Genomic DNA, 23,394 nt, shown 5'->3' on the forward strand with positions numbered 1-23,394 from the left:
CTGATCCATCAGTAAATCTTGATGACTCTGCCTCCGAAACAGCATCCTCAATCCACCCATCTCTCTCCACTCTACCCGCCAGGCCGCCACCCCCATCTCTCACCTGGACCGTCAGTGGGCCCCCCGCACCGCTTATGCTCCCAGCCCACAGTCTGTTCACCACTCAGCACCAGATTATTTATGTAAGATGGTGTCCCTTTTCTGGTTAAACTCCCAAAGGCTTCACAGCATATTTTTAAAAAATAATCTACCCCTAAACAGAATGGCAGAGCCCTGTTAGATGATTCCTTACCATCCCCCAACCCTGCTGCCCAGATGGCCCCCCACCCACCCACATGGTCACATGCACTTCCTCCTCTTCTGGAAGGAGGCAAGCTCTCCCAGCCAGGATTTTGCATGGCTCTCTCCTCTACCTGGAGCACCCATGACTCCTTCTCTGTTCAGCCCTAGGCTCTAATCCCATCTCCTGAGAGAGCCTTTCCCAGCAGCCCGGCCTTCTGATCAACCTCAGGCATCCAAGCACCACCGTACACACCCTTCCTTGTAGTTCTCTGCAGGGTACGCATCACTATGGGCGTTTTTCCTACTTGACTCTTGTTGCTAGTCCTGCCATCTTGTTTGTAAGCCCCATAGTAGGAAGACCAACATTCTGGGGCACGTGGTACCCTTGTGACTCACAGCAGTGCTGGCCCTCAGTAGGCAACCACAGCTCTATTTTCAGGAAGGGAGGAAGAAAGGGGAGGAGGGTAGGAGGGAAAATGAGAAGAAGAGATTATAAGCCTCTTTCCTGAAATCCAGACCTTTCCATCTGCTGTGACGTTGGCTGCAATTCTTGCTACTTATCCCCCTGGGAGGCAGACCTCTGCCCCCTTCCCTTGAGTCTGGAAGGATGCTGTCACTGCTGGACCCATAAAATCCAGTAGAAACAGTGCCGTGCAATGTCCACACCAGGCCTTAAAAGACTGATTGCCAGTCCAAGTTCCATGCATGATACAGGGTACTCAGGGCCGGTGCACCAGGATGACCCTGAGGGATGGGATGGGGAGGAAAGGAACTTCCAATCCCCTGGAAGCTTGGCTCTGGGGTACTGAGCCGCCATCTAAGAAGTCCACCTCCCCCAAGACCACCGTGCTGGAGAACCCCCATGCAGACGCTGCAACGCTGAATCCAGCCTTTCGGCCTCCCCCACCCAAGGTGCCAGATCGTGGTCTTTCCAACCCTACCACCAGCTTCAGCTGATACAGTGAGAAAAGTCCTGCCAAGCCCTGCCAGCTTTCCTAACCCACAGAGTAATCAGATATAATAAAATGGTTGTTGCTTTTGTCATGTATTTGGGGTCACTGATTACACAGCAATAGAAAACCAAAAAAAAAAAATCTGCCTGTTGGTGATATCTAGACAGACCTTACCATTGAATTTGTTCAGTACTAAACTCACCCTCCTCCTGAGCCCCCCTCCAAAGCCTCCTCCCCATCCAGAGACCCTCAGCCTCCATAAATAGCATCATCATCCACCCAGGAACTCAAGTCAGATGAACCTGAGGGTCCTCACACCAAGTGAGATAAATTCTATACAATTCTCTCCATCCCCACTGGCACTGCCCTGGTTGAAGTTCCCATCATTTCCTCTCTGGGCAGCTGTGGGGGCTTCTGTACCAGCTTCTCTGATCTTTGATCTTATCTCTCTCCATCCTTCTGGCACACTGCTGCAAGGACATCATTCCAAAACACGAAGGTCTGAGAAGGTCCTCTACCACCCTCAGCATGAAGACCGGACTCAGGCAGGCTTATGAAGCTCTGCTTAAGCCAGATCCATCGAACCACACACTCGATCCTGTTTCCTGCTCTGCTTCACATGGATGGAATTCATGCTAAGCTGCTAGTGCTCCCCAAATAGGCCATGGTATCCTATGTCTCTGTGCCTTTGCAGATCATGTGCCCTCTGCCCCAAGGCTTTTCCTTGCCTTGACTACAGTTGGCAGACTTCCAACCATTCATAGAGGCTGAGACAGGCAGTACTGAATGGCCGTCTGTACATCTTCATCTTCCTTTTCACCTTCCATCATAGGGGCTAGAAAGCAAAGCATCCACTTCCCCATCCTCCCTGGTAGTTAGGGGTGTTCACATCAATCACAGACATTGCCTGGCACCAGTCCTTCCCTCTGTCTTCCTGTCTTGAACACAGGCGTGATGACTGGCGCTACTGCAGCCATCCTGTGACCATGTGGCAACAAGCACTACACCAGAGACAGTCAAGCAGAAAGGTGAACAGTGCCTGGATCCTTGATGATAGGGTTCAGCTGCCAGGCCAACCCTGAGCAGCCAACTTCCAGAATTCTTAAGACTGAAAATACTACTTATCAAGCTTTCTACTACTTACAGCCAAAAGCACTCCTCATTAAGACTATGTCTCACCTTAAGCACCCCTTGCTCATTCAAGTTCCTCCCTGAATCTACACTCCCATTCTACCTTGCACATAGTCCTGTCCCAGCCTTTGCCGTCTTCACTATATTTTTTTTTATATTTTTATATTTTTTTCCTTGTCTCCTTCTCCCACAAATACTATGACCTTTTTGAGGAAAGAGATTGAGTTTTCTCACCTTTAATTAATTCTTAGTTCCCACCCCAGCCCCTGGCACACAGATACTCAGTACATGGATTTATATTGACAGAATATAAGCCTATGTTCCAGCCTAATATTTTAACCTTACACTTAAATTATTTTGATTATAAGCTGCCTTCACTCCTCATTCAAAAACAGCAGGGAAAATAGATTTATCAATTTTTTAAAATAAAGAAATAATGATGCAGATTACCGAAATATTGCAGAGGAACAAAAAAGCTGCAATATTCCTCAAGACTCTTCTCTGGGCATTGTCCTGCAGGAAACAGGAGTGGCAGGCTGAGCCCTGGGCCCTTTCCCAGCTTTTATCCTCTTTCTCTTTTTCACCGACTTCTCTCAGACATGTATTTCCATTGGCCGCAGGCAGCATCTCAAGGGCCTGGGGAGCCATGTCCCCGGCCATAGGTCCATTCTTGAGGCAGGAAGAAGGGAGAGACGTGGCATTGCCATTGTAGACTGTGACCACCCGCAGGGTTCTAATGTCTTCGGAGAGCTTCCCCGGCTCTCGGTGAATGGACTCAATGATGAAGAGGTTCTGGATGTATTTCTCGACAATAGCCAGGATGGAGTAGGGCAGGTTGTACCAGGTGTATGGAGGGTGGGACTCAGCGCAAAGTATGGCCAGGATGGAACCCCAGGAGATGAACCAGGAGCCAGAGGCGGTGCCCACCAGCAAGTCTGCATCCAGTTTGCGGGCCGGGTTTTTGGACTCGTCTAGTGACTGCTCATCTAGCCTATAAATCCGGATCCCAACTAGCCCTGCCACCCCCATAAGCATCAGCAAGATAATGGCATACAGGTAGAACATGATGAGTGCCGCCTCGCTCTTGGTTTTGGAACGACCGATCTGGATCAGATACACCACCACGACCCCGATGGTGGTGGCCAGCACGGTCAGGCCCAGGACCGAGCCCAGCAGGACCCCGTGCGACCTGAACTGCATCTTCCGATGCTGGTGACTGTCGACCTTGCGCCCGATGTTTTTCCACAGGACGTAGAGCATCGTGGAGGCCAGGATCTGATACTCTATGTTGAAAGGATAGAGGTAGTACATCCCGTGGGAGATGGCCAGACAGAGGGTCGGGGGTGTGCAGTTACACGGAGGCGTGTGGTCATCTAAAACTAGGGGAGGCAGATCACAGGGGAGGGCGATTAGCATGTTCATGTGATGACATGGAAAACCACAAAGAAATATTGTCACTATGGATGCATGCTTGGGTTTGCCCATTGAATGAAAAGCTTTGTGTCATGGCTTATTGTCATGCTGAATATCCTGTCTAACTTGACAGCCGTGAATGTCCCCCAGAGAGTACTAATTACGTGAATTAGATCTTCTCCAGACATCAGAATGTTGTCCAACCATTGGAAATGGTATTGTAGAAATCTACTTACCAACATACAAAGATGTTCAGAAGATACTGGTGAACAAAAGCAGCTTGCCAAAGAGGCTAGAGCATGACTGTCTTTTTATAAGTTATAGATATAAAGGTGACATAGAGAGACAGGGAGATAGACAGACGTAGAAGAAGTCTAGAAGGCCACAGACTAAAATGTTAACAATGGTTATCACTGGGTGGAAAAACAGCAGGTGATTTTTCTTTGGTTTGCTTTTCTATTTTCTTTCTTTCAGTAAAAGAAACATCTCAAAGTATCTTTTTTGCAGTTTTATTGAGATATAATTGACATATTTGTGTAAGTTTTCCTTTAGGTTTTGCTTCACTGTATTTTCTAAGCTTTCTATATGAATATGATTGACATGCATTATTTTAAAATTACTTTTTCAAGAACAACGTTGTGAGGGAAAATGTCTCTTATTAGTAAAGATTTTCCTCTTGAGAATATCTGAAGCCAGCAAGTGTGGCAAGGGACAAGTCCCATCTTCTGGAAGAAACTTGGTGATTGTATAAAGGACCATTTCATAACAAGGAGGGGAAATGCTGTAAGTAAATAATTAAATATGCAACAAAAGCCTTAAAGTTGGTGTAAAGTCTATGGCCTATAATTCCAATCTATTCTAGGGGACAAGTCAAAAATATAATCAAAGCATTAGGTAAAATTTTGTTGTGTGTTTCTGAGAAAGAAACAGAAGCACTCAATGTGGCACAATTTAGAAAGCATTAGATGGATTTTATGGCACCCCACTCCAGTACTCTTGCCTGGAAAATCCCATGGATGGAGGAGCCTGGAAGGCTGCAGTCTACGGGGTCTCTGAGGGTCGGACACGACTGAGTGACTTCACTTTCACTGTTCATTTTCATGCATTGGAAAAGGAAATGGCAACCCACTCCAGTGTTCTTGCCTGGAGAATCCCAGGGATGGGGGAGCCTGGTGGGCTGCCGTCTATGGGGTCGCACAGAGTCGGACATGACTGAAGTGACTTAACAGCAGCAGATGGATTTTATAATGGGTTAATTAGATGAATTTAAAAAATTAGATGAATGCTATCATACATCTTTATAATGGAATAGTGGTGGTGGTTTAGTCGCTAAGCCATGTCCAACTCTTGCAACGCCATGGACTGTAGCCTGTCAGACTCTTCTGCCCAAGGAATTCTCCAGGCAAGAATACTGGAGTGGGTTGCCATTTCCTTCTCCAGGGGATCTTCCCAACCCAGGAATCAAACCCGTAATGCAGGAGACCGGGGTTTGATTCCTGGGTTGGGAAGATCCCCAGGAGAAGGAAATGGAATAGTATAATGGAATAGTAGGCAGCCATTAAAAATTATAATTGTGTCTGTGACAACCTAGAGTAGTGGGATGGGGTGGAAGGTGAGAGGGGTTCAAGAGGGAGGGGACATACGTATACCTGTGGCTTATTCATGCTGATGTATTGCAGAAAGCAACACAAATTGTAAAGCAGTTATCCTTCAATTAAAAATAAATTAAAAAATTTTTAAAGATTAAAAAATAACAATTCTGTGTTTTAATGATGTAAGAAAATAATTATGCTACAATAACAATGAGGGGAAAAGTAAGAACAAATTGTATATCCAGTATTTTTAAATGCGTACCACAACCTGGAATTCAGTTGTGAGCTCAGTTTAAAGGACAGCAGCCAATATTTTTTAATGGAATTGCAATGGAATAAAATAGGATTGACTGAATGGAATCAAACACAATAGAAATTTGAGTATCTTTGATATAGTATGATTATTATTTCATGGGAATATACATGTAGACATAAGGGCATTTGGGTTGCAATGTAAAATCTATTTCTTACTGTAGGTGGTAGAAAAAAATGATTGAATATATACCGTATGATCTCAACTACAAATACACAGCACACTACCAAAAACTAACCAGATGTTAACAGCATTTAGCTGCACTTCTCAGTAGGTGTTATTGTGGATTTTTTTTCTTTACATTTTGCCATTGCTTTAATTTATGATATGCATATACTACTTATAAAATCAGGCAAAAAAGGCTTTATGGTAGCATTAACTACCCTCACTTGTTCTTTTATCTGCTAATTCCAAACTCGCAGTCCTTCCCTCCCCTATTCCCCTCCCCATTGGCAACAAGAAGCCTGTTCTCTATGTCTGTGAATCTGTTCCTGTTTAGTTGATAAGTTCATTTGTGTCATATTTTAGATTCCACATACAAGTAATATATATTCATCTTTCTCTGGCTGACTTACTTCACTTAGTATGATAATCTCTAGGTCCATCCATGTTTCTATAAATGGCATTGTTTCATTCTTTTTATGGCTGAGTAATATTCCATTGTATATATGTACCACAGCTTCTTTATCCATTCATCTCTCAATGGACATTTAGGTTGCTTCTATGTCCTGGCTATTGTAAATAGCACTGCTATGAACATAGGGCTGCATGTATCTTTTTGAATTATAGCTTTGTCTGAGTGTGTGTGTACATATATGCCCAGGAGTAATCTGCCTTACTTTTGCAGAGCACTGCAATTTTCAATACATAAGGAGTTTCCCTACCATTTGTAACCTAACCATACATCATTAGACTGTATGATGCAAAAGACAAGGAAGAACTCAGAAGAAAAAGGTTCAGATGAATAGAATGTTAGAGTTGACAAAGTTTCCTTTTTTATAAATTAATCTAATCCCACCTTCACCAAGGTCTCTGGAGCCACATTGCTATGATTCAAATCCTGGCTCAATCGTCTACTCACTGTGTGATCTTGGGTTAGTCACTTAACTTCTCTGTGGCCCAGTCGTTTCATCCATATAGTAAGGTCAGTGTTGCCTATCTCCAAGTGTTGGGACAAGAGTTTAATGTGCCAGCCACTCAGAGAATGCTTAACAAAACATGTTGTTATTGTTGTCATTGTTGTTACTATTACTGATTCCAATGAGGAAATGAGGCTCAAGGAGCATGACCTTCCCAAGAGTAGGCTGCTGATTGGGGGTGGTGAAGAAATATAGTGTGTACCCTGATTTTGTCATCCTCACCCCACTGGTGAGGAAACAGGTTTAAAGTTCTCTTTGTGACTGATCTGGGTTTGTACAGAGAGGACAGATATGCAGTACATTAATGCTGGAAGGACTCATGGAAAGTATGTGGTTCAAGCCCCCTCATGTTACGAATGAGAAAAGAGAGGCTCAGAGTGGTTGAATGGTGTCCAAAGGTCACACAGCCAAAACTTGATAGGCATAGGACCCAAACCTGAGGCATCAGTCCCCTGGGCATTGTACCTTCCTCTACCCCACACTCTTCTCAACTCCAATGCTCTAAGATCAAATTGACAGATAGATTCCAAAAGAGAACTTTGGAAGAAAATGAAAAGATTCACACTACAGGTGCTCAAATAGGTACAAGGAGGAATAAAGATGGGCCAAAATTATAAACCAAGTAGAGTTAAATAAAAACTTCAAATGAGCAAAAACCAATTAACCACAACATACCATTAGACATCTATGGATTTTTAAATGCTATACTTGTAGTAGAAAGCACTGGTCATAGAGGTTTAATTAAAAACACAAACAGTAACAACCACCAATCTTCTGCAGTTGTAAATAAAGACATTCACCTCCATACCAAACTGAACCATGAGAAACGGTGATCAAAATGATGATCCTTGGGTCTGATGAGCCACTGAAGAACCCTTTAATTACGCTCAGCACACCCTACTTATGGAGGCAGGATGAAAGACTTAGGAGGTTTTGAAAGATTTTCAACAGGGGATTGTATGGCCGATGTTCAGTTGGGTGGACCCTGGAGGTCTTTGAAACCCATCCCTCTGTCTCTGAGGTTTCCCAGCTGTTCCAACATGACAGCCAGGCATCTCTTATCACTCACCTATAGTTATGTTCCCAAAGCCCAGGGTGATGAGTCGTTCCTTGTGTTCGTTAAGTTGGTGCTTTGACTCATTCAGGACGCTGTTAGCCCAGAGAAGCAGGTTGGTGAACACTGAGTGGATCACCCCAAACCTGAAAAACACAAGGACTCACTGCATGAGCAGCCCTGGGAAACTCTGAGCCCAAGAGATGAGGTGGAGACTTTCTATGCATGCACACACGTGCACACATATACACACGACTCTTTCTTTGCAGTGATTGTGGTTTCATCTGGCAACTCAAGCTCTGGGTGGGTCCCCTGTCTGGCTAGGAGAAGCAGTTGCATGGAACCTTCCAAAACCACAGTCTTGGCACTCTGCCTTAATCTTGAACCTGCCAGGACTCAACTCATTGTCTACAGGACAAAAGGGAAAAAAAAAAGCCCTGGGTCTTGAAAGCAGGGACAGAGGGATGGAAATTTACTAAAAGCAGGCAACCAACCCCACCATACTCCAAACCCTTTCTTCCAGAAGGGAAGAGGACAGTTAAGAAAAGATAAAAGGGCTACATTGGACATCTGGAGAGTTCGGTACGTCCTTACTGTTGGGTTGCCAACCCAATGGTCATTATCAATCCCCTCTGTCTTACCATTTACTTCAAAGACACCAAAACAAACCACAGACTTGATATTTGGCCTTCCTTGCAATTAGGCATGGTCATTCTGGCCAATAGGATGTGAGGTGAAGTCTACTGGCACTACAGAAAAGCTTCCAGTTTCTTGATGGAAGACAACAGAATGAGAAAAGCCTCTTTAGTCTCCTTTTCCCCCTTTTTCCCGGCCTTGAATGTAGACATGAAAGCTGGAGTTGTGGCAGCTGTCTTGTAACCATGAAGCAACCAACACGGGATGAAACCCTCACCCACTGAAGGAGGCAGAGTGGAAACATTCAGAAAGCCTATTCTGTGACAACACTGTTTAGCAGCTGGAGTTTCAGACAGGTTTAGGAATGTTGCTGTGTTTAGTTGCTCAGTCATGTCTGACTCTTTGCAACCCCATGGACTGCAGCTCGCCAGGCTCCTCTTTCCATGGGATTCTCCAGGCAAGAATACCAGAGTGGGTTGCCATGCTCTCCTCCAGGGCATCTTCCCAATGCAGGGATTGAACCCAGGTCTCCCACATTGTAGACAAATTCTTTACCAGATGAGCCACCAGGGAAGCCCAGGTTTAGGAATTAGGCCATATTATTCAAATGGTAAAGAATCTGCCTGCAATATGGGAGACCCGGGTTCAATCTCTGGGTCAGGAAGATCCCCTGAAGGAGAGCATGGCAGCCCACTCCAGTATTCTTGCCTGGAGAATCCCATGGACAGAGGAGCCTGGTAGGCTACAGTGCACGGGATCACAAAAAGCCAGACACGATTGAGCAACTAACACTACACTACTATTTCACAAATAGAGTAAATAGCCACATTTGGAGTTCAAAAATTAGCAAGCACAAGGCTATTCTAGTCTGAGCAGAGTTCTATCCCTGCCTCTGACCACACTGCCTCCTAAGGAAGAAGAAAAGGGATGACTCTGGACTCTGGAGGACAGGGGAGGGAACTAGGGCAGTATGGTTCCAATGGAGTCACAGTCTGTTTCAGAGCCTCCAAAGTCTCTGCATGGCTGCCAGTTTAACATGTGTTCACACTGGTCACTTCTAGGGTGCTTAACAATGGGCCTTGCATGAAGCAAGTGCAGCAAATACAGGTGATTTGAGAAGGAGATTCCTTGAAGCTTCTAACTGATCACTTCCCAGTGGCAGAGCAGAGGCCCAGAGGATGCAAGCCCCCTTTAACCAAGAGCACGCTTGTCCATGATCTACCTACAGGAAAAACAGTACAGTTGGGTCCTCATCCCTGACCTTGCTTCTCTGAGTTTTAACCCAGATGATTCCTCTGGGGCTCCCACGAACACTCGCAAGCCAAGTCTTTCCTTATTTGAACTGTAGCTTCCTTTGGCCATTTCCCAATGTCCAGGCGCAAGTGGAGAAGGCAGCAGCGACAGAGGGGTGCGGGTGGGCAGTCTGAGTCAGGTGTTTGCCCATCTGTCTGCCCCTTGTACTCATCCATTTGCTCCAGATTGTGGCCAGCCTTCCCCAGGGCACCTGGGAGGCACTGTATGTATAGAGCCTTTGACAAATGCAGACAATACTGTTTGCCTCCGGCTGGCTGGCTGGCTTTTCTTTTACTTATAATGCACACAGCTCCCCTTTCTTCTCCTCTTTCCTGGTCCAAATGACGTTGCCTAAGCCCTGTTCCACAGAATCCAAGCAGGTAAGACCACTGCCACCCATGGCTGCAGGCGTTTTTCTGTCACGCACGTTCCCCAGGAGCTGACAGCCTCCGGTTGGTTGATCTGGAAACTGTCCCACAAACTAACGGCAAACATTTCCTCATGCCAGGCTGCCTTGCTCATACTGGGATCGAGTAACCCCGGACCACAAGAAAGAGAAAGATTCCATGAGCCATTTTTTGACCTCAGTTTATCTTTCCAGCTCTGATTTCAGAAGTGCTATTTCTCTAAACTTCACTCTTGAGAAAAGAAAAGCTCTCAAACCTGTAAGAATTATCAAATCAGGAGAAAAGTCCCTGTATGTACTAAAAGCATGGATAGTGGAGTATTGGCTCAAAAGACCAGAAGAAAAGGGTAAGTCCAAGAGTCGGAAGTTCTGAAACCTCCAGGGCGTGGCAGGAAGTGTCAATGAATAAAGCAGGCCTGGGACGCGTTAGGGAGTGGTGGGTGATAGGGTCCACATGGGGGCTCATGGTTGAAATGGCTCATTATGTTGACCTCACAAAGAATAAAATCACAAGGACCCTTGAGACTGACCAAATTGCCCAAACGAAGTTCTGTTTTCCCCGCTGGTGCCTACCTTCTCAAAGCTATGAGACCCCCCCCCAATTCCAGACCTCTGGCTATGTGACCACAGGACTCAGCAACAGGTTAAAAATTGACCATCCCTTCAGAGAATTTTTCATTGATGGTATATAAGAAAGACCCCATCAGAAAGGGAGGACGCTCGTGTTCCGTAAGGGCCAGTCACCCTCTCGTTTCCCTCTAATAAATTTCCCTTTTCTTGCCTGACTGCCCCGGTCGCTCTCTTTTTCTCCACACTCCGTCTTACAGTGGGGACTGTAGCTAAATGAGTGGCCAGCTCCCATCTGGAGGGAACGATCCTGACTCAGCCCTAGCTCTTTGCTGCCACGCACATTTTGGATTATCAAACCTTCCAATTTTTCTGGAGACATTTAACTCTGGGGACTTCCCTGGCTGTCCAGTGCTTAAGACTCCACGTTTCCACTGTAGAGGGCACCAGTCTGATACCTAATCAAGGAACTAAGATTCTATGTGCCACCCAGCATGACAAACAGTTTTTATAAAAATGTTTTTAAAAAATCTAAAACCAAAAGGTGATGAGTAACTCAAAAATGGTTAACGCTTTGCCCTATTTAAAAAAAATAACAGGCTAAATCAAGCTATGAGAATGTTTAGTTCAAACTATATACTATCCAATTTAGGAAAGAGGCCCAAGACAGGGAGACTTGTCTCCAATCGCTCAACGAACAAGGTCAAGGCAGGACCAGGTTCCAGTCCTTTGGAATTCCTTTAGATGAAAACCTCAGTGGGAAATATCTGGGTACATGGTCTAGAGCAGCATTATCCCAAAGAAGATAATGTAAGACACTGAGGTAATTTTTAATTTAAATTTTAAAAAATTTTAAATTAATTTTTAGTTTAAATTTAAATTTAATTTTTAATTAAAAAGACACTTTTTAATTTCCCAGTAGTCCCATTTAAAGAACAGTAAAAAGAAACACGTGAAAATAATTTTAATAATATTTTTTGTTAACCCCAGTATATCTAATATACTATGATGTCAACTAATCAAAAAGAAAGATTTCACCCAGTAAACCCAGATGGCCACTGAGCCACTGTGATGCCGTGGAAATAGCATTGGATTTAAAGTCTGCATCCGGGTCCCACCCAGCTATGCACAGGTAAGCTGCCTGACCTTGGACATTCACTTCCTTTCTCGGCCTCCTCACCTGCTAAGTAGGATCATGATTGTAGCTACTGTCCCTAACTGCCAGGGCTATCATGAGACACTCTCATAAGTAACACATGTAAATGAAAGTGCTTTATGAATGGGAAAGCCCATTGTATTCAGCCAGGAGTTCCTGGTAGGACAAGTGGCCCAATAATCATTTGTTGAGAACATCTCACCCTTTATCCCAACAATTCTACTTCCAGGGATTTAACTCAAGAAAATAATCAGAGGATAAGCAACAAGGTCCTACTATATAGCACAGGAAACTATATTCAACATCCTGTGATAAACTATTATGGAAAAGAATATGAAGAAGAATGTATCTATACGTGTAACTGAATCATTGTGCTGTACAGCAGAAATCAACACAACACTGGAAATCAACTGTGTGGGGGCAAGTCACTCAGTCGTGTCCAACTCTTTGCGACCCTATGAACTGTAGCCCACCAGGCTCCTCTGTCCATGGGATTCTCCAGGCAAGAATACTGGAGTGGGTTGCCACACCCTCCTCCAGGGCATCTTCCCAACCCAGGGATTGAGCGTGAGTCTGTTATATCTCCTGCATTGGCAGGTGGGTTCCTTAATGCTAGCACCACCTGGGAAGCCCCTAAATCAACTATACTTTAATAATATACATTTTAAAAAAAGAATCAGAGGTGTTCAAAAGTATTTTTAACTGAAGATGTTCATCACAGTACTATTCATAATCACGACAAAAACTTCCAAATTCAATGTCCAGTGAGAGGTGTTATGGACTGGATTGGGTCCCTTCAGAATTTATATGTAGAAGCCCTAACTCTCAACGTGACTGTACTTGGAGATGGTGTACAAGGAGGTGTGTGGCAGTCGCTCAGCTGTGTCTGACTCTTTGCGACCCCATGGACTGTAGCCCACTCCTCTGTCCATGGAATTCTCCAGGCAAGAATACTGGATTGCGTAACAATTCCCTTGTCCAGGGGATCGTCTGGATCCAGAAATTTATCCTGGCTCTCTGGCATTGCAGGCAGATTCTTTACTGTCTGAGACACCTGGGAAGCCCATATAAGGAGGTAATTAAGGTTAAATGAGGTCATAAGGGTGGGGGCCAGATCCAATAGGACTGGTATTCTTATAAAAGGAGGAAGAGACACCAGAGAGCTCTCTCCCCATGCCCAGAGGAAAGGCCAGGTGAAGACATAACAAAAAGGCAATGCCTGCAAGTCAGGGAGAGAGCCTCACCAGAAACCAACCTGCTGGTACCTTGACCTTGGATTTGGAGCCTCCAGAATTGTGAGAAGATCCGTTTCTGTTGTTTACCACATGCTCCCCTGCCCAGCATGTGGTACTCTACCATGGCAGCCCGAGACAAATACAACAGGGCTGTATAATTTGATCAACTATAGCAATGGCGCTTTATGCAATCGGTAAAGATAATGGAGTAGAAAAGGTCAGGGGAAATGTTAATGACAAAATGAAAAGAAAAGCCAAGAAGAGCAGGACCACAATTGTAAAAAGAAAAAAAATTTCCTATATATTCACTGAAAAAACGACTGGAAGGAAACAGACCAAAATATGAATAGTAGTTACCTGTGGGTAGCAGCTGTCTGAGGAATCTCTGGCTGCTATAACAAAACAACAGACATTTATTGTTCACAGTTCTAGAGGCTCAACGTCCAAGATCAAGGTGCCAGCAGACTTGGTTTCTGATGAAGCCTCTCTTCCTGGCTTGCAGATGGCTGCCTGTCACTGTGTCCTCATGGGTATACTCAGGGCAGGGGATGCTAATCACGTGTCTCTTTTCTGTGTGGATACTAATCCCATAAGGAGGACTGTACCCTCATGAACTCATGACCTAATTACTTCCCAAAGGCACCACCGCCAAATACCCATCACCTTGGGGGTTAGGGCTCCAACACATGAATTTGAAAGAGACACAGATGTTCAGTCCATAATGGTGGCATCATGGTGATTTTTAACTTCCACTGTGTCCTTACAAGTTTTATCAGGAAACAAACTACATTTTTTAAGAAGAATGTTATGGAGTAGACACAGTGAAACTCATGCTCCAGAACAAAATTAGCAAGCATTCTCCTCAAGCTACGAGCAGAACCCAGCCTCAGTGATGGAAAAAGGAGCAGGTGACACACACACCCATCACTGCCCAGTACATGAAACAGGAGACACTGGGTAGAAATCCCTGGCTGGCCAGTTGCACTCTGGAGATCCAGGGAAGTCCCCTAACCTGCTAGAACCTGCTGCCACATCCATGTAATGCAGAGAAGAATCGTTACCATAGTTACCGTGACAGAGCCCAGAGGAAACACCAGGATGGATGGGGAAGTCTTTGTCCTGCCCTGAGGAACAATTCGCTTTTGGCTAAGATCAAGTGTAGTCTGGGGGCTTCCCTGGGGGCTCAGCGATAAAGAATCCACCTGCCACTACAGGAGATGCAAGAGACGTAGGTGGGTTACAGTACACGGGGTCATGAAAAGTCAGACATGACAGAGCAGCTGAACACAAGGGACAATTAAGATGGCAGTTAAAGATCACTGCCAAGGCCACTGCTCGGGGCTGCACAGGGGAGCAGACAGTCCACACGCTCCTGCAATGATGCTCAGATGCCTGGGTACCTTGACCCATTACCTCTACATATCACCACTACTGCCTGGCATCAGGCTCAGCACAGAGTAGAAGCACAATAGATGCCTCACTGCTGGATGAGCAGATCCTTTTTGCATAATGAGGTTGGTGACAGTTATTTCTAGTCAATGGAAGTCTCCAGGCCAGAATACTAGACTGGATAGCTTTCCCTTCTCCAGGGGATCTTCCCAACCCAGGGATCGAACCCAGGTCTCCTGCATTGCAGGTGGATTCTTTACCAGCTGAGCCACAAGGGAAGCCCAAGAATACTGGAGTGGGTAGATCTTCCCAACCCAGGAATCAAACCAGGGTCCCCTGCATTGCAGGTGGATTCTTTACCAGCTGAGCTATCAGGAAAGCCCTCTACTTCAATAAAATAGTTCCAACCAGTGCTCATATGCAAGTCACCTTCTTAAATAGCAGTTTTCATTTCAAATGATACTGGGGGACTTTTTTGTGCCTTATGGATAGTTTATATGATGAGGGATCATTCCAGAAAGCAAACAGTGATCCCTTGATGCCTCTATATGTGTGCACAGAGGCTTTCTTACCTGATAATCATAGTTTGCATGTAGGTAATTCACCTCATTAGCCTACAGATTCTCTCCCTTGATCCTCACAATCATCTCAAGAGAAAGACGGGCAGACATAATAATAGACCCAACACTCAGGGTCCTTATTCTGTGCCAGGAACAAGCTCTACATCAATTACTGCATTCAGTACCCAAAGGCTGGCTATGCTATTATCCGCATTTTACAGATGAGGAAAACTGAGGCTCACAAAGGGGAAGTTTCTAAGAAAACAGAGGCAAAATTCAACTCACATCACCATACTTTTAGGGCTGTCCCAGAAGAGGCCAAAGGCAGAGGGTCCCCTCTCCAGGCCACAACTGAAGGCTTTGCTTGTCAGAATGGAGAAGAGAATGGTTCTTATATTTTAAATCCAAGTAAGATGGCGGTGATTAGCTTTGTTTGCTCTAAACGAACATTAAATCCAGCATGTAAGTGATTACCCGCAATGTTTACCTTTCCAGTGTTTTGAAAGACTGGATGATATCCTTTGAGTGCCCCCAGAGAAAGTACACCTAAATGGAAACAAAGAAAATAAAGATATATCAATGGGAAAGCCATCATATATCTGCACAATGAGAAGTTATAAAACCTAAGGGAAGGATGTGCAAAGTGTTGGGCACATTAGTGACCACCCCATCCAAAAATGACAACTCATTTCTGGTGATGGTGGCATTCTCATGGGAGACAGTGCTCCAGGGGCACTGCCATGAGAATCAGAGGGAGGCCTCCAGGTTTAGGAGAAAATGGTACCCTGTGCGCTGTGGGGGGGGCGCCTTGGGGAGCAGCAGCCTGCCTGCCATGATGCCTGTTCACCTGCTTATACCATCCTTATAGGGCTTCATTCGAGAAAATATCCACTGAACTGTTACTACATCAGTGGCTGGAAACCAAATTTTGAGTGCTTTAAATGAAGAACAGAAGTGATTCAGGTTGGTCTTTTATTTCACTCTACAGTAAGTCCACTATATACGAACCCTCAAGTTGTGAACTTTCAGAGATGTAAGCATGCATTCTTTCAACCTCAGTCAGTCAGTTTAGTCGCTCAGTCATGTCCGACTCTTTGCAACCCCATGGACTGCAACACATCAGGCCTCCCTGTCCATCACCAACTCCTGGAGCTTGCTTAAACTCATGTCCATCGAGTCAGTGATGCCATCCAACTATCTCATCCTCTGTCATCCCCTTCTCCTGCCTTCAATCTTTCCCAGCATCAGGGTCTTTTCCAAGGAGTCAGGCGTGAGTAAAATCATAGCTTCCCCTCCGACTCCTATTGCTGGCAATACTCCAGTCAGTAACTCTTCTCACCTGTCCGCTCAATGCCAGCCCCTGTATGCCAGCTACACTGGAATACTTTACTTTTCAAGGTGTGTGTGCTGTGTGCTCAGTTGCTCAGTTGTGTCTGACTCTTCGTGACCCCATGGACGGTAGACTGCCAGGTTCCTCTATGGGATTTTCCAGGCAAGAATACTGGAATGGGTTGCCATTTCCTTCTCCAGGGGATCATCCTGACCCAGGGATCAAACATGCATCTCTTATGTCTCTTGCACTGGCAGGTGGATTCTTTATCACTAGCGCCACCTAGGAAGCTCCCCCACCCCCCAAGCTACTGTCCTGTAACATTTAAAGTTTTACTTTTGTGTTTGTTTTTTTATGTATTATTTATGTAAAAAGTATTATGAATCTATTACAGTACAGTACTACATAGCTGGACTTCCCTAGTGGCTCAGTCGGTAAAGAATCCACCTGCAATGTGGGAGATTTGGGTTCAATCCCTGGGTTGGGAAGATTCCCCGGAGAAGAGCATGGCAACCCACTCCAGTATTCTTGCCCGCGAAAGCCCATGGACAGAGGAGCCTGGCAGGCTGCAGTCCATGGGGTTTCAAAGAGTTGGACATGAATGATCGACTAAAGCACAGCACTACATATCTAACTGTGATAGGTGGGTGATTAGGCTAACTTTGTTGGACTTACAAAAAAATTTGAACTACATATGGGCTCTCAGAACAGAACTCATTCTTATGTAGGCAATTGTATACATATTTGTACTATATTATATCTGTTTCCCAGGTCCCTGGCCATGCAGTCACTAGAAGCAACTCAGGATGCAGGCTAAATGTGGGGAGGCTGTATTGGATCCATGTGCAAATCTCAGTCCCTTGGCCTTGGGCAAGTCTCTTTTCCCATCTGTGAAATGGGGATGATAATGAAACTTACCTTGGTGGATATTGTGAGCAGTGAAATAAGATAATCCATGTCTACTTAGAACAGAGCCTGCAGTAGGTATGTTTTCAGTAAAAGCTCTCTGCTGTCAACTTACTCCTCTGTCTTATGCATAATCTGAGTTCCTAAAGCATTTGGAGCCTTATTAGATGGTAAAGAATCTGCCTGAAGTGCGGGAGACACGGGTTCGATCGCTGGGTCGAGAAGATCCCCTGGAGAAGGGAATGGCAACCCACTCCAGTATTCTTGCCTGGAGAATTTCATGGACAGAGGAGCCTGGCGGACTACAGTCCATGGGGTCACAAAGAGTCAGACACGACTGAGTGACTACACACTTTAAACACAAACACACGTTGAGCACCTACAACTTGTCAAACACAGCCAGGCACTTCATAAATTTGTCTCAGCTTTCATTTTGCAAATACGTGCTATAAAAAAATAATCAGACGACACACACTCAAAAATACACCACACATACTCTCTCATCCACAGCATTTCACCTAAGATTTACTGTCCTGCTCTGGAAAACACTGTCAGGCATGATTCATGAAACATCTAACAACTTAAAAAACAGAGAAACAGAGAGCAGTGACTCCTGGTAAAGATGACACTCAGCCCAACAATAGGGAAGCGCTAAAGTGAATTAGTTTTTGTTTATGAATTCTAAGTTAGATGACTACTTAGCTGATGCTTTGATAAAGATTACATAACAGGGGCTTCCCTGGTGGCTCAGTGGTGGAAACTCTGCCTATCAATGCAGGTGACACAGGTTTGATCCCTGGTCCGGGAAGATCCCACATGCCAAGGAGCAACTAAGCCCATGCACTGCAACTACTGAGCTTGTGCTTTAGAGCCTGGGAACCGAAGCTACTGAGCCCACATGCCACAACTACTGAAGCCCGTGTGCCTAGGGCCTGTGCTCCACAAAAAGAGAAGCCACTGCAGTGAAAAGCCTGAGTATTCCAACTAGAGAGTAGCCCCTGCTTGCCACAACTAGAGAGGAGCCTTGCAGCAACTAAGACCCAGCACAGCCAATAAATAAATAAATATCTTAACAAGAATACTTAAAAAAAAGAGTATATAGAAAAATAAAGAAGTTTATGATTTAAGTGAAAAATTGTACACAGAAAAGTCTGCCCCTTATATATAAAACTTTGATAAGAGTATATACTTGAGTACAAGGAGAGGGAACACATAAAAATAGCAACAAATATTTCAGTTGAGGACTTACAAGTGTATTTTTAGACTCTTTTTCAATTTGTTTCAGTAATGTTACATTTTTTAAATAAATATTTTTAAATCATCATACAAGCCAGCAGATTGACTCCTAGGTACATATCCAAATGAATTGAAAGCAGAGTCTTAGGACTTCTCTAGCAGTCCAGTGGTTAGAAATCCACCTGCCTAATGCAAGTGACACAGGTTGGATCCCTGGTCTGGGAGGATGCCACCTGCTGTGGAGCAACTAAACACCATAACGACATTCTAGCCCGCATTCTAGAGCCCACAAGCCTAGAACTACTGAAGCCTGCATACCCTAGGGCCATACTCTGCAAGAAGAGAAGCCACTTAGTGAGAAGCCCGCACCCTGCAAGGAAAGAGTAGCCTCCACTTGCCACCACTAGAGAAAGCCCACACAGTTCCACCAATAAATGAATATTTTTTAAAAAGCAGGGTCTCAAAAATATATTTGCACATATATGTTCACAGCAGCATTACTCACAATGGCCAAAAGGTGGAAGCAACGCCAGTGTCTATCAGTGAATGAATAGATAAGAAATGTGGTCCATCCATAGAATGGAATAGTTTTCAGCCTCAAAAAGGAAGGAAATTCTGACACATCTACAACATGGATAAATCTTGGGGACATTATGCTAAGCAAAATGAGCCAGTCACAAAAGGACAAACTCTCTATGTTTCTACTTGTCTGATTCAAAGAGACAGAAAGCTGAATGAGTTGGAAAGTTGAATGGCAGTTCCCCAGCGCTGGGAGTGGTAGAAATCGGGAGTTAGTATCTAACGGGGACAGAATTTCATTTTGCAAGATGAAAGAGTTGTGCTGATTAGTCGCATGACAATGTGAATACATTTAACACTGCTGAACCAAATAGCTCCTCTTGGCCCTCCTGCACCCACGCAGCCACCACTCCTTGGATGTGGGGTTGCTCCTCTTGGCTGCCACCCCTGACCTCAGATGTGGGGTAGCTCCTCTGGAGCAGGAGCTTTGCTGGAGCAGCCATGAAGAGATACCCCATGTCCAAGGTAAGAGAAACCCAAGTAAGATGGTAGGTGTTGCAAGAGGGCATCAGAGGGCAGACACACTGAAACCATATCACAGAACACTAGCCAATCTAATCACACGGACCACAGCCTTGTCTAACTCAATGAAACTAAGCCATGCCATGTGGGGCCACCCAAGATGGACGGGTCATGGTAGAGAGGTCTGACAGAATGTGGTCCACTGGAGAAGGGAATGGCAAATCACTTCAGTATTCTTGCCTTGAGAACCCCATGAACAGCATGAAAAGGCAAAATGATAGGATACTGAAAGAGGAATTCCCCAGGTCGGTAGGTGCCCAATATGCTACTGGAGATCAGTGGAGAAATAACTCCAGAAAGAATGAAGGGATGCAGCCAAAGCAAAAACAACACCCAGTTGTGGATGTGACTGGTGATAGAAGCAAGGTCTGATGCTGTAAAGAGCAATATTGCATAGGAACCAGGAATGTTAGGTCCATGAATCAAGGTAAATTGAAAGTGGTCAAACAGGAGATGGCAAGAGTGAACATCAACATTCTAGGAATCAGCGAACTAAAATGGACTGAAATGGGTGAATTTAACTCAGATGACCATTATATCTAACACTGTGGGCAAGAATCCCTTAGAAAAAATGGAGTAGCCATCATGACCAACAAAAGAGTCTAAAATTCAGTACTTGGATGCAATCTCAAAAATGACAGAATGATCTCTGTTCGTTTCCAAGGCAAACCATTCAATATCACGGTGATCCAAGCCTATGCAGCAACCAGTAATGCTGAAGAAGCTGAAGTTGGACGGTTCTATGAAGACCTACAAGACCTTTTAGAAAGTGAAAATGAAACTGAAGTCACTCAGTCGTGTGTGACTCTTTGCGACCCCATGGACTGTAGCCTACTAGGCTTCCTCTGTCCACGGGATTCTCCAGGCAAGAATACTGGAGTGGGTTACCACTTCCTTCTCCAGGGGATCTTCCCGACCCAGGGGTCGAACCCAGGTCTCCCTCATGGGAGGCAGATGCTTTAACCTCTGAGCCACCAGGGAAGATGTCCTTTTCATTTATAGGGACTGGAATGCAAAAGTAGGAAGTCAAGAAACACCTGGGGTAACAGGCAAATTTGGCCTTGGAATACGGAATGAAGCAGGGCAAAGGCTAATAGAGCTCTGCCAAGAGAACGCACTGGTCATAGCAAACACCTTCTTCCAACAACACAAGAGAAGACTCTACACATGGACATCACCAGATGGTCAAACCAAAATCAGATTGATTATATTCTTTGCAGCCAAAGATGGAGAAGCTCTATACAGTCAGCAAAAACAAGACCAGGAGCTGACTGTGGCTCAGATCATGAACTCCTTATTGCCAAATTCAGACTTAAATGGAAGCAAGTAGGGAAAACCACTAGACCATTCAGGTATGCCCTAAATTAAATCCCTTATGATTATACAGTTGAAGTGAGAAATAGATTTAAGGGACTAGATCTGATAGACAGAGTGCCTGATGAACTATGGACAGAGGTTCTTGACACTGTATAGGAGGCAGGGATCAAGACCATCCCCAAGAAAAAGAAATGAAAAAAAGCAAAACGGCTGTCTGAGGAGGTCTTACAAATAGCTGTGAAAAGAAGAGAAATGAAAAGCAAGGGAGAAAAGGAAAGATATTCCCATTTGAATGCAGAGTTCCAAAGAATAGCAAGGAGAGATAAGAAAGCCTTCCTCAGCGATCAGTGCAAAGTAATAGAGGGAAACAACAGAATGGGAAAGACTAGAGGTCTCTTTAAGAAAATTAGAGATACCAAGGGAACATTTCAGGCAAAGATTGGCCTGATAAAGGACAGAAATGGTATGGACCTAACAGAAGCAGAAGATATAAAGAAGAGGAGGCAAGAATATACAGAACTGTGCAAAAAAGATCTTCACAACCAAGATAATCAACGATTGTGTGATCACTCACCTAGAGTGAGACATCCTGGAATGTGAATTCAAGTGGGCCTTAGAAAGCATCACTATGAGAAAAGCTAGTGGAGGTGATGGAATTCCAGTTGACCTATTTCAAATCCTGAAAGATGATGCTGTGAAAGTGTTGCACTCAATATGGCAGCAAATTTGGAAAACTCAGCAGTGGTCACGGGACTGGAAAAGTCAGTTTTCATTCCAATCCTAAAGAAAGGCAATGCCAAAGAATGCTCAAACTACTGCACAATTGCACTCATCTCACACGCTAGTAAAGTAATGCTCAAAATTCTCCAAGCCAGGCTTCAGCAATACGTGAACCGTGAACTTCCAAATGTTCAAGCTGGTTTTAGGAAAGGCAAAGGAACCAAGATCAAATTGCCAACATCTGCTGGATCATGGAAAAAGCAAGACAGTTCCAGAAAAACATCTATTTCTGCTTTATTGACTATGCCAAAGCCTTTGACTGTGTGCATCACAATAAACTGTGGAAAATTCTGAAAGAGATGGGAATATCAGACCACCTGAACTGCCACTTGAGAAACCTGTATGCAGGTCAGGAAGCAACAGTTAGAACTGGACATGGAACAACAGACTGGTTCCAAATAGGAAAAGGAGTATGTCAAGGCTGTATATTGTCACCCTGTTTATTTAACTTATATGCAGAGTACATCATGAGAAACACTGGGCTGGAAGAAGCACAAGCTGGCATCAAGATTGCTGGGAGAAATATCAATAACCTCAGATATGCAGATGACACCAGCCTTATGGCAGAAAGTGAAGAGAAACTAAAAAGCCTCATGATGAAAGTGAAAGAAGAGAGTGAAAAAGTGGGCTTAAAGCTCAACATTCAGAAAACGAAGATCATGGCATCTAGTCCCATCACTTCATGGGAAATAGATGGGGAAACAGTGGAAACAGTGTCAGACTTTATTTTTCTGGGCTCCAAAATCACTACAGATGGTGACTGCAGCCATGAAATTAAAAGACGCTTACTCCTTGGAAGGAAAGTTATGACCAACCTAGATAGCATATTCAAAAGCAGAGACATTACTTTGCCAACAAAGTCCATCTAGTCAAGGCTATGGTTTTTCCAGTGGTCATGTATGAATGTGGGAGTTGGACTGTGAAGAAAGCTGAGCACCAAAGAATGGATGTTTTTGAACTGTGGTGTTGGAGAAGACTCTTGAGAGTCCCTTGGACTGCAAGGAGATCCAACCAGTCCATCCTCAAGGAGATCAGTCCTGGGTGTTCATTGGAAGGACTGATGCTGAGGCTGAAACTCCAGTACTTTGCCACCTCATGCAAAGAGTTGACTCATTGGAAAAGACCTGATGCTGGGAGGGATTGGGGGCAGGAGGAGAAGGGGACGCCAGAGGATGAGATGGCTGGATGGCATCACCGACTAGATGGACATGAGTTTGAGTGAACTCCAGGAGTTGGTGATGGACAGGGAGGTCTGGTGTGCTGCAATTCATGGGGTTGCAAAGAGTCAGACATGACTGAGCGACTGAAATGAACTGAACTGAACTGAACTGAACCGAATAGGTAAAAATGGCTAAGGCAGCAAATGTTATGGTTACATGTATTTTACCACAATTTAAAAACAAAAAGTCTGTTTTAAAAAGTAATGTTTTTTATTCTTCCATCATCTAATGTAGCAAATGCACACAGTCAGAATCCTATAAGGATAGAAAAATTGATTAATTGACTGACTGACAAAATGTCTTAAATTAGGAAGGAAGAGATCTCTAAGCCACCAAGTAACAGAGTGATATTTTGAAAACCACATCTGCCCAGGTCTTTCCTCTG

The 23,394-nt window shown here is 44.5% G+C and overlaps 1 protein-coding gene across 1 annotated transcript in view; it reads right to left on the bottom strand.

Moving 5' to 3' along the window:
• OTOP1 (otopetrin 1) overlaps positions 1 to 23,394 on the bottom strand; it is a 45,044-nt gene that overhangs the window by 4,322 nt on the left and 17,328 nt on the right. Inside the window, exons 3-5 of the mRNA XM_006043820.3 lie at positions 15,607 to 15,665; positions 7,893 to 8,023; positions 2,817 to 3,745 (exon numbers count right to left, since the gene is read on the bottom strand). Coding sequence (XP_006043882.2) covers positions 2,817 to 3,745; positions 7,893 to 8,023; positions 15,607 to 15,665 — 1,119 coding nt within the window. The remainder of the gene's footprint in view (positions 1 to 2,816; positions 3,746 to 7,892; positions 8,024 to 15,606; positions 15,666 to 23,394) is intronic.

This window comes from Bubalus bubalis, chromosome 7 (assembly GCF_019923935.1).
Source record: "Bubalus bubalis isolate 160015118507 breed Murrah chromosome 7, NDDB_SH_1, whole genome shotgun sequence".
In the NCBI taxonomy this organism is placed as follows: Eukaryota; Metazoa; Chordata; class Mammalia; order Artiodactyla; family Bovidae; genus Bubalus; species Bubalus bubalis.